General features: G+C 59.9%; 1 protein-coding gene across 2 annotated transcripts in view; it reads right to left on the bottom strand.

Moving 5' to 3' along the window:
• The window catches only part of ITPR3 (inositol 1,4,5-trisphosphate receptor type 3), a 40,531-nt gene extending 32,558 nt beyond the window's left edge, over positions 1 to 7,973 (bottom strand). For both annotated transcript variants that reach the window (XM_068659740.1, XM_068659741.1), the window contains exon 1: positions 7,409 to 7,973. In XM_068659740.1, coding sequence (XP_068515841.1) covers positions 7,409 to 7,497 — 89 coding nt within the window. In that variant the 5' untranslated portion in view covers positions 7,498 to 7,973. The remainder of the gene's footprint in view (positions 1 to 7,408) is intronic.
• Between the last annotated feature and the right edge of the window lie 4,028 nt (positions 7,974 to 12,001).

Below are 12,001 nucleotides of genomic sequence, written 5' to 3'. Positions count from 1 at the left end.
AACAAAGCAGCAGCAGGGCCTGAGCAAGCCAAGTGCCTTCCCCAGAACCCACAGCACCAAGAGGGCATTGGCACCGGCCTCAAAAGCACAGCATCAAAACCTGCGCCTCCTGCCCCCTACCCCTTTGCATTTATATTTATATAAATATTTGCCTCGATGACACTCAGCTCCTGCAGCCTCTCATGGGTGCCTGCCCCAAAGGCATCGCCCCCTGCTCGCCGCCACCCTCCAGATTTTGCTGCTTTTTTTTTCCTACAGCCCTTTAGGGCACACCGCGGGGACGAATGGCAGCGACATTCGAAGCACGGTGATGCTGGGTGCCGGGGCCTTTGCTCAGTGACCCGTGCGGGAGGCTCTGATGCCCACACCCTGCAGGAGCGGATCCTGCCTTGCTCAGCACTCAGCTGAGCCAAATCCGCCCCGGGGCGATGGGCACCGTGTGGAGCCAGGCTTTCTGCCCAAGCTGGAGGCTGAGGTTACTGCTCACAGCCCCCGGCCCCAGGTCTCCGTTAATCTTGTAAAAACGTGAGGGGTTCAGCTTTCTCTGAACGGTTCTTCTCCTCCAGCCAGGAGCTACCCCACCAGGACACAGGGGGTGTAACTGTTGTAGATGGAGGTGGCAGGGCCCCCTGGAACCAGTTGTTAATCATAAATAAATTAATTATTATCAGGGATGCTCTGCCCATCAGACACAAAGGGCTCTGCATCTCCTGCCTGCCCCCTCCTCATTTCCCAGCGTTAAGCAAACTCCTGCGGGCTTGGCCTTGGGTGCTGAAGCCCTTCCCCATGCTTTCAGGCCAGGACATTGCTCCAAAATTTCCGAGGCCAGTGAAGCACAGCCGGGGACGAGGCACCCCTGTGCTCAGCCCCAAAATCGTGGAGGGGTGAGCATTGCCTGAGGGCTGCCGGGCGCCGGGTGCTGCAGCGAGACAGGCTGGGCCCGCTCGCCTGCTTTCTGCCAGCCCCCAGGAGGCGACGCAGGGAGAGAAACCACGCTCCTGCCCCGGGCGAGGAAGCGAGGAGCATGTCCCCACCTGAAGCCGGGCAGCTGGGAAGCGAGGGGCTGGGTGCAGGAGAGGGAGCATCCTCGGGGGGAGCGCCGCAATGGGGACAGGAGAAGCGCGGCGGGCACGTGGCACGGCAGCGAAGGGCACAGCGGTTGGGGGGCTCTTGATGCAGCCAACAAACCCAACGGGCAAAGTGCTGCTGGGTTTTCAATGGAAAGAAAAATCCCACGTGCCGCTCTGCCGATCCAGCCTCCCTCCCCTACCCCAGCCGCTCTCCAGAGGAGGGGAAAATTCCTCTCTGTAGCTCGGCAGAGAGGAATTTGGCCTCGGCGCTGATGGATTGGGGCCCCAGGGACCCCAAGGCTGCTGCGTCCTTGGCAGCAGAGGTGCTGGAGCAGGAGCAGCGTCCCACCACGCAGCCAGCGGCACCGCGGGGCCTTTGCTTCTCGCCCTCGCTGCTCGAGCCAGAGCTTGTTTCTCCTGGCTGTCGTGCGCAGCCTCTCCCAGCTGCTTCAGGGGGGTTTGGAGGAGCTCCCCTCTGCCCGCTGGGAGGACCCATCCCTCGTACAGCTCAGGGAACCAGCAGGCCACGAAAGTGCAGCCAAACCTCGCACTGTGGCACCCAGGGGTCACGGTGCTGGCAGGAGAAAAGTTTGCCGAAGCCCCAGCTCCTGGGGCTCGGAGCAGATTAACCTTAGATTTCAAGTAACAAGAAAAAAAAACAACAACAACCATTTCTCTAACGTTTTGGTGGCAGCAACAGCTTAAGAACAACTAGCAAAGCCCCAGAAGACTGGAAAAGGCAAACAAATAAACCCAGCCCTGAGGTTTTGGTAATCAAACGTTGAGCTTTTCGCTAGGCAGCGCTGCCTCGGCTGTGCCCACACTCGTGGTTGGCAGCAGGGGGGTGCTGGGCTCCAGACCCACTCCTGCCCAGCCCGGGCTGGCTGGGGAAGGACCCGGGACTATCCCCGAGCTCCTGCAGGGCACAGGCTCTCGGGAGGGCAGGGAGAGAGGTAAGGAAGGATGGGACAAAGCAGTGCCAGGAGGAGAAGAGGCAGCTGCGGACAGGGGCTTTACCGCACGTATCTCACCGCACAGGAGATATGCAAAGCCTCAGCCCAGCCCAATGCCAGCCGTACGCTCATTTGGTTTCTATTGCTCTGAAACGCTGCTTTGCACCCCCAGCACCACTCGAATGAGAGCAACGGAGCAAAGCACCAGCTCTCAGCAAGCGCCTACCAGCACCTACAGCAGCAGAAGGCTTGGTCCATTTATTAAAAAAAGTAAAATTGAAGTTCTCCATTGCAGCTAAGGGTCCACGCAGCCCATTTCCAGCACCAGAGCAAATGGTGCAGGCGTCTCCTACCCATGCCAGCTCCATCTCAAGCCACTGCCTCGAACTTCTGTGCCTGGCACTATCGCTCTGCGACGCCAGGCTGCAGATAGCGACCTGCCAGGCTGGAAACCTTAATTAGTTAATGAGCTCAGAGCAGTCGCAGTGTCTTTAATCCCGGAATTACACGCTCTGCAGGAATGCAAAGCACTGTTTTTATTAAACTGATACTCGGGACGAGCCTTGTTGGGTTAAAAATCACTGAAAACAGAAAGGATCCTGACGCGGTGGACATGAGTCACCTGGGTTACTGCTGGCGCCGGGCTGTGTTTGCTCTAAAAACCCGCATCAGCGCGGGGGGATGGCACGAAGCGGGGCTCCCTCCACTCTCAGAGCAGTGGTGCTGCTCAGCATGGGGCACGGCCACCGCGGCTTTCATCTCCCAGGTGTTAATGAGAAAACCTCATCAGCGTCCGAGCACCTGGAGGATGATGCAGGGAGAAGCAGCAGGCTGGAGGCACTGCTGAAAACCCCACACTTCGCCTTTCCAAGGCGCCCCTTGGGAGCACCGGGGGCCTGATCCTGCGCCTCGCTGAGCCTGCTGCATCTGGTTAGCTTTAAGCCCTGCGAATCGTCACGGCGGGTCCAGTGGGGTTTGTGCTGCGTGCCTAAAAACCGAGCACAAAGTGATTCCCTGGCCCCTGGCCAGTGCACTTGGCCTCGTGCGAGGCTGAGCCTTCGCCGGAGGTCAGGGGACGCAGCTCCTCCAGCGCCTCCAGGCCAGGCAGCCCTGAACCCAAGCAGGGACGGCGGCCAGCTGGGGCTGTCCTGGTGGCGAGGAGGAGAAGAAGGAGAAGGAGAAGGAGAAGGAGAAGGAGAAGGAGAAGGAGAAGGAGAAGGAGAAGGAGAAGGAGAAGGAGAAGGAGAAGGAGAAGGAGAAGGAGAAGGAGAAGGAGAAGGAGAAGGAGAAGGAGAAGGAGAAGGAGAAGGAGAAGGAGAAGGAGAAGGAGAAGGAGAAGGAGAAGGAGAAGGAAGAGCAGAGCTTGCCATCAGGCACGGGGCTGGGTCAGCCCCTCCGGCACAGAGCCCATGGGTTGGTCAGCCTGGCAGAGCAACGGGAGTAAAAATAAAGCAAGTGAACGTGGCACGGCCACAAAAACACAGCCTTGTCCCCACGCCATGGGGAGGACACCGCTCTGCGCCTCGCGTGCTTCTCCTCCCCGCAGGAGCGAGTTCATCCTGACCCAGCAGGCCTGAAGTTACCCTTTAACCAGCTGTGTTTCCCTGAACTGCTCCACCCTGTAAATCCACCTGCAATCACAATTACAGCCATCAAAGGTGGTATTTCATGTTCAACAGCCAACTGCCATCCAGGAGGGCTTACCACTGGCCCAGCCCCTCCACCAGCCCACAGTGCTGGTCCCCAAGACCCCCGGGATGGTGGGGATGGGGTCCCCACCCACGTCCTTCTGCTACTTGCTGGCTCCAGCCATTGGGTGCTGGCTCACTGGGGACACAAGGTGAGATGGGGACACTCCAGGCAGCAGTTTCACACAGAGCTCACAGCATCACCGCATCCAGCAGGACCCAAACTGAGGTCTCCCAGCTCCTCTCCCAGCTTGGTTTTGGCGCTGGTTTGGTTTGCACGGATGATGCCCACAGAGCATCCCATGGCAGCAGACGTTTCCCCACTGAAGACCCAGCTCTGGAAATTCCAGCTCCATGAGCACAAAGCCGCCAGGAGTTACTGGTGATTGGTTCCTGGTCGTTTTCCCTGAGCATAAAAAGCATCGTTCCCTCGGACACCTCGAATTTTCAGCAGCAGAGCCCCGCAGAGCCCTTCCCCACCTCCCTCCCAGGAACAGCCTTAAATGGAGCCAAGGGGGAAGAGGAGCCCAGCCCTGGGTCCTGCACCTCTCTGCACCCCCTGGGCAGCTTCCCACATCCCAGACCCCTTCTGGCAGCTCCGATACACCCGTCCCACTCTCCCATTGCCACAAAGGGAATGCGTTGAGCACTGAACAGCCCAGCCCAGGGATGCCTCCAGCAACGCGGCTGCCCTGACCCATCAGTGTTGCTTCAGTGCTCAGCTCCTGCCCTGCCCTTCTTAAATAACCTCCTCCTTTTGGTTTATCTTTAGCATTTTAGTGACTTGGGGAGTTTTGGCCAACGTTCCCCCACTTAGCCGAGCACTGGAGCGCACATGAGTCCTCCCCACCCTTCAGCGGGTGGTTTTTCCTCCTGCAGAGCAAACGCCCACTGCAGGCAGCATCTGCAGGAGGAAGGGTTTGTGCCCTGGGGCTTTGATGGGGCCATGAACAGAACAGCCTCAGCCGGGGGGGCTGCAGGGCTCCCCGTGCCACCAACCCCCATTGCAAGTCCATTGGATGAACAGGGAAAAGAGACCACTTTAAAAAAAGAAAAAAAAGAAAAAGAAAAGAAATAAAAGTTAAGGCTTAGTGTTAATGAGGGACCTGGTCCTGCTTCCCTGCTGCTTTTTAGGGCATCCTGCTCCCTGATGCACTGCAGGGCTGCTGGACCCCCACACCCAGGACTCATGGGGGCTGCTAAGAGCCCCGCAAGATCTCCCAAATGATGGGGCTGAGTTCTTCAAAGCGAGGACAGCGAGAACGGCCAGCACCCCGTGTGTCATCTGGGTCCGTTCCCCTGCAGGGCTTCACCCTGGGCTGGAGGTGAAGGACTCCCCCGCTCACGGCTCCTGGTCCAGAACCACCAGCACAAACGCACCGGGCTCACTGGGTTTAATTCAGTGGCTGCAGAGCCATGCACCCTGCTGCAGCCTGTCCGGGTGTCCTGCAGCCGTGGCCTCGGGGGCTGCCAGCACCGCTGCGCCTCCCACCTGGGGAGCATCCAAGCACAGAGCCCTGCGCATCCTGCGGCATCACCTGCAGGCACTCCTGGCTTTGTATTTCGGTGGCGTTCAAACCCACATCAGCCAGGACTCCCCAAAGGCCCCAGAAGTTCCCCTGGGAAGAGCTCACTGCCCTGCCAGGATGGGGAACCACAGCACCAGGACATTGGGGTGCATTCTTTAACTTTTGGGACCAGCACCTGGAAACTCTCCGTGTCATCCCATATAAACTGGGGATCCCACTGCGGATGACACCAGTCCGAACCCTCCTGCCTTCATCGAGGAAGGATGGAGGGAGCACTTCCGTGGGGTGCTCAGCTGGGCACGCAGCGCCCAGCTTGGGGCTGGCAGAGCTATTTGCCTTGCAAATGAGCCAAATAAGGTCCCAAACAGGCAGCAGTAGGGCTGGGGAGAAGCACTCTCAGTGAGTCACCCACTCCCTTATCGCAGGAGTGATTTAAGGTGCGGTTGGGTCTCCCAGGTCGCGGGGCACAAGGGAAAACAGTTTCAGAGGGTGGGAAACAACCCAGAGGAAACAGAGCCCTGGGAAAGCGAGGCTGCCCAGCAAAAGCTACGCTGGGGCCTGGGAGAACGGTCTCTCCAAGCAAGCCCTGCTTTTGAGATGTTTATAAAACTAGAAAAGCATTCTGCAAAAAAAAAATTAAAAAAAAATAGAGGGATCTGGGGACAAGAGCTACAAAGAGATTGGAGCTCCAAAGTGTCTAAACACCTCTTAATTTGGCTCCTGGCGAGCCCCTGGGACACGCTGCGTGGGCTAATAACCAGCACCGGCTCCCACCGGGATGGAGGCGCGCTCAGTGCCGCGCTGCCGAGCTCGCAGCCCCTGCCCTGGGACATCCCCGTGCTGGGAAAGCGAGCGAGCCGCCAGGAGACCCCTCCGAAAGGGACCTGGGGGGCATCCTCCCACCCGGCCCAGCAGGGAGGGCTGGGCGCAGAGCGGCCGCATCCTGCACGTGCAGGACCCGAGGTTGGCACCACGCAGGTGGGCACACGGAGATCTTGTGCCCGTGCCCTCGCCCACTCCCGCCCAGCAGCAGGGCTTTGGGCACCAGGGCATTAAGCGGGAGGCTGCGTGTGCCCAGCAGTGGGTGCGCGTACACGTGTGGGCGCCGGTATGCACGGCTCCGGTTATACACAGGCATGTGGGAGCAAGTGCATTCATCGCAGATTATAGGGCCAGGCAGCTCCTGCCCCAGGAATCCCATCCAAGGCAACATTCCTGGCTGATCTCAGCCTCTCCTACATGCGCGATGGGGCAGGTGCTGGCACAGACCCACGTCCTGGAAGCAGCGCTGGCACCGCTCGGAGCTGCGGGCAAGATTTGGGTCCCTGCTTTGGGCAGCTCAGGGGCAGCGGCGTTTCCAGTGATCCCCATTGTATCGAGGCACCCCACGGTGAGGTACAAACCCTTCTGTGCCCAAGGGCACCCACCAGCCCTGTCCTCAACAGGGACGGAGCATCTCCCTGGGCAAATGCTCCCACTTAGGCACAGAAACTGCAGGGACAAGGGACAGGTCCCTGAGGTTCCTGTGTGTCCCCAGGTGGGGCTGCGAGATCCCCTCCTGCTTGGCTGTGGGAAGGGGCTGTAAAGAGATGGCTCAGCCTGGACCTGGCAGTGCCCACACTGCCCCCAGCCCCTGGCAGGGCTTGGTGCCCATGGGCACCCACGGGTGGTGACCCCACAGCGATGCCCACTGCGAGCTCAGCCCCATGGGACCACAAAGCGGGCAGTAAGAGCCGGAGATCTACCAGTGCCCAGCCCAGGGGACAGCCACCAGCAGCCACACGGGGCAGGGCTGGCAGCTCTCCTCCCGCTGTGCCCCACGGAGGGACTGTGGCTGCCCAAGCCCCATGCACAACCCCAAGGACCCTCATGCTGCTTGAGCCCACCTCGTCCCCTCCAGTCCCCAAACTTCTGGCCACGGCTGCCAGAGCGTGGGCAGCAGGTCCCCCCCCTCAACCCCAGGGCCACATCCTGCCCCAGCAGTGACCATCCAGGGTGGAAGGGGCTCCCTCGGCACAGCCTGCACTCCCCATGGCCCCGCACCTGCAGGAAGAGGTCCCCAGCCCCTGTTCCCACCGGGGTCAGCCCCGGCACCACCTCCCCTTCCCCTTCTGCCCGGAGAAACAAACCCACGGTGCCGAGCAGGCTCCGGGACAGGGCTCACTCACCCCAAAGTGCTGATGAAGCCATTGACCGAGCCCTCGGCGTACAGGGAGACGATGTCCCCGATGTGCAGGAAACTTGACATCTCATTCATGGTTGCCTTCGACCCGGCGCAGCGCCGCTTCTTCCCCAAGTCACCTTCCCTCGCAGAAATCCACCATGGGGCAAGCGGGGCTCACGGGAACCAGCCCAGGGGGGCTTCTTCCAGCCCAGGGGGGCTTCTTCCAGCCCGGCTCTCGCCCCCTTCTCCTCGCCGGCTCCCTGCGAGCAGCGGAGGGGAGCGGGACGCGGGCACGGGCTCTCGCACAACTTTTACATGTGCTGGGCAGGACGCGAGCCAAGGGAGCCAGGCAGCCGCGGGCGCGCTGCGAGGAGGAGGAGGAGGAGGAGGAGGAGAAGAAGGAGGAGAAGAGTGGGGAAGAGGCTCAACTAGAGGTTTGCATGAGATCTGTCCGGCTGTCCGTGTCTCCGTCTCCGCACAGCTTTCTACCTGCAGCCAATAGAGAGCAATCAGGAAGTCCTGCTCGAAAAAGCATGCAAATAATTTTGGCCTGGGAGGAGAACCGGAGCTGCCTGGGTGTGTGTGTGTGTGTGAGGGGGGGGATGCCCAAAAAGAGGCCCCACCCTCTGCTCCCCGCCTCCCTGCTTGGGGGAGCGTGGGCTGGGGTGGGGGGGGGCAGCACCCCAAAGCCACCGAGCGGCCCCCAGTCCCCGCATCGCTGACGCTGGGCACGCCACACTCGCAGCAGCCCGGCAGAAGCGAGCACTTCCACCGCACGCCAGCTGCCCTGGGTTCACCCCACGATGCAGCTCCCCAGGGCGCTTGGCCCCCCAGCCCCACAGCAGAGCCCCCAGCCCCACCACCAGCCCCTCCGGGGTCTCCTTCTCGCCCCCCTGGCCCTGGACTCCTCTCCTCGGAAAAGCACCGGGTGCTTCCTTGCCAGCCGTGGGGGCTCTCGGGGTGCTGCCCGTACACAAACACAGGAGAAAGGGAGGTGCTGGGAGCTGGCAGCTGCACTTTGCGTCCCTCACCAAACCAAATTCCCCGTGCAGGTGGGATGTGACATCGCCCCCAGCACCTGCCAGGGGGAAACTGAGGCTGCTGCGACCACCCCGTCCCACCCAGCCCCTCTGCGGCTGCCCCAGCAGTGAGGGCGCTGCTCTCACCACCCCTCCATCTGCTCCATCCTCCCCAGGAGCAGACCCAGGGCCCCCAGCCCTCCGTCCCCACTCCTAAGCCCCCCTTCAGTCAGCGCTCCCCCAGCCTGGCTATCCCGCACCACCTGGGAGCAGGGGAAAGCCCCGGGCTGAGGGCAAGGCAGCTCTCGCTGGATTTTTCTGCCCCAGGCAAGTGTTTGTGGTCAGACGGGCTTCCTGAAGTGCGGGTGCCAGCAGGCAGCTCCCCTGCTGAAGCAGATCCTGCTTCACCTCCTGCCACCTCTCTGTGCCCCTCACACCCCTATGCCATCACCCAAACCCCCCCCCAGCTGCCAGCCCCATCCAGCACCCAGCCCACCCATAACCGCCAGCAGCAGGAGGGCTCACACACACCCCAAAGTCCCCCCCGTCCCGGTGCCTAAATCCCATCAGGAGCCTTTTTGTGGTGAACCTGGGGCTGGACAAGCAGCTCCGAGCTCCCGGTGTAAAAGGAAAAGGACCAGCGGAAAAGGATCGAGTCCTCAGAGCATCTTCTGGACAGCACAACTGCCCTAGTTCCGCAATTTAATTAAAACTTGTCTGCTGTAAAAACAATATTGGAAGGGGAAAAAAAAAAAAAAAAAAAAAAGCATGATGCTTTTCTCATTTATTTCCCTCCTGTCCTCCTTCCTTGCAAACAAACACACAGGTTTCAGGAATCTAAACCTTGCCCTAAATAGTGATTTTTTTTTCCACGAGGAAACGGACAGGTCCCCTGGCAGAACAAAGGGGAAAAAAAAATTAGTGCAATTCCTTCGGGGAAGATGCGAATTCAGGTCCATCAGGATTAGCTGCGTTTTCAGCACAGGACAAATTTAGAAGCCTTTATCTCAGGGCAACAGAGGGGGGAAAGAGAAGATCATAAGAAAAAAAAAAACTCGCTGCTGTTAAAAGCAAATGAAGGTTTCACAACAGGAGCTCAAAGAAAGCCCCCAAGGAATCAGAGACCAAAACTTTGTGCACAAATCAGCCTCTCTGATCAAAGGCACGAGTGGCATCTCAGCCAGCATGCGGTGTGCCCACCGGCATCATTGGGCACTGCCGGGCACCACTGGCCCAAGCTGGGCTCCCAACACACCCGTCCTCCTGCACCCCTGGGACTGCTCATGTTTGTAGAGCACCGGGTGGTAAAAATCCCTTGGAAGTGCAAAAAAAAATAACCCACTGCACTAAGCAAACATACATCTGACCAGGTTTCTGCCATCCAGAAGGACAAATAGGTGAAGCCCCTCGCGGGCTCCTTTGCACCCCCAGAACAGGAGGCAGCCCCGTCCCCATGCTGGGGGTGGTAGGCACCGCATCCAGCCCGCACTCTGGGCCTTGTGTCCCCGCTCCAGTCCTTGTGTCCCCGCTCAGCTCCATCAGGGACGGGGAGCTGAATGTGTTTTGGGGACGCACCCCTGCCTGTTCTGCACCCACCTCAATGCGGGCACAACCGCACGGAGCCATCACGCTGTCAACCCCATGTGTGCCCCCAGGGTGGTCTCTGGGCTGCTCCCAACCCATAGGGATATTTTGGCATGGGTGCAGACCCCGAGGTGCTGGGGGAGCTGCAGAGAGGCTGCAGCCCCAGGTGAGCGGAGCGGCCCTGGCCGTGAGGATGCTCCCAGGCGCACGCAGCCGAGTGGCTGCCTTGCTCCCCCCACACCCCGGGGAGATAGAGGAGTTAAAAATAAGAGCGTTTCCTTCCTTACCCCCTACTTTAGGCCACGCGATAAATAAAAACTGGGAGTTTCTGCCTCCCGGAGAGGAAGCGGCTGCGGAGAGGCGGCCGGTGAGTCAGGCCAGCAGCGGCCATCCCCGCTCCCAGGCACAGGGCTTCATCCCTGGCGGGGCCGGGGCCACATTCCTTTCACATGCTGAAATTGCTCCTTTGCGGGCAGCCTCTCAAACTGCGGGGCCGCCTCCCTCCCCCGGGCCCCCCAGCCTCGTCCGCAGGATGCTCCTTTGGCAACAGATCCCCTCCACCCACACCTCCCGCACACCCTTCCCACGACGGCCCTCGGCTGCCGGGCTTCGCGGTGAGAGTTCCCTGAGTCTGCAGCTGCACCGTGTTGGCTTCCCGACCCTCCAAAAAGCTGGACAGCCTCAAGAGCCCCCCCCCCAGGTTGGGCAGGAGCCCAGCTGGAGCTTGAGTTTGGCCAGAGACTGTGGGAGCAGGAACACTGCCGGCCATGCAGTGGGGATGCTGGGCAGGTCGTGGTATTCAAGCAGAATCCCAGAGCCCTGCTGGATCTCCTTGGGCATCCCAAATCCAGGCTGGGAACTCAAGGGTGAAGCCGCATGCAAGAGGAAAGCAAAAAATAACTGTAGGCTCCTTTGTTAGGGGAGGAAAGAGGGAGACACTCAGGCCCTTGTGTGCAGAGCGGGAAGGCTGTCAGCAGATGCACATAACAGGGGGATTCTTGGCCAGGAGGCGAGTTTGCCCCCCTTGTCCTGTGGGCGCCGGGCACGCTGACCCCGCTGCTGCCCACAGATGCAATGCAGAGGCCACCCTGGGGTCTGCACGGTGCCCTTCACACCACTGCACCCTCCTCCTGCCCCAGCCACCCCACAGAATCAGGCCAGGACTGACTGCAGGCTACAGCTACCAGCAAACAGGAGATGCTTTTCCTCCTTGGTGAGGATTTCAGAGACTAGTTTAACCAACACCAAAAAACAAAAAAACAAAAACAAACAAACAAAAAAAAAACCACGTCCTTTTGGTGCAGAAGATGCTACGTGCATCCGCGTGACGTGGTGACCCCAAATCTCCTTGGTTTGAGCTGCAAACCCAAACCCCAAACCTCCCCACCAGCAGCCAGCTGAAAGGGGACCCAAGGTCTGTCAGGGCAGGGCTGAAACCCCTGCAGACAACTTCATTAACGGCAGGGACGAGGGCCAGCTCCCTCCTGCCTGTCCCATCTGTGCCTCCTCTCTCACCCAGCTGGCCCCGACGGTGGCAGTGTGCAGCCTCGCGGGAGCAGCTCCCCAAAATAGCTACAGACTGAATGACTTTGGCCCACATCCTCAAAGGTGTCGTGGCTCCAGGTTACGTGTGCTAACCCGAGCCCCTCTGACCCCTCAAGGGTGGCTGGAACCCGCCGGTGCACAAAAAGCATCCCTGACACCAGCAAGACAGAAATGATGAAGACATAGGAAAATAGGGAAAAAGGGTAATTCCTCCAGTCCTACCTTTACCCCTTGCCCATCCTCCTGTCCCCCAGGCCCACCCTGCCCCAAGGACGGGCAGGAAAAGCAGCCGGAGCCCAGCAGAGGGGAAAAAGCCCCCCAATCCCACCCAGCCTCCCCAAAAAGGGTTAAGCAAAGCCAGCTTGAAGACACTTTGTACTTGGGTTTAAAAATACAGCCAATCCCCCCGTGGTGTAGCTCCGTGCAAGTTGCAGGTATATTTCCACAGC

The sequence above is a fragment of the Anas acuta genome, chromosome 24 (assembly GCF_963932015.1).
Source record: "Anas acuta chromosome 24, bAnaAcu1.1, whole genome shotgun sequence".
Classification (NCBI taxonomy): domain Eukaryota; kingdom Metazoa; phylum Chordata; class Aves; order Anseriformes; family Anatidae; genus Anas; species Anas acuta.
Note: the sequence above shows the minus strand (reverse complement) of the source record. Positions and strands in the feature narration are given on the sequence as shown.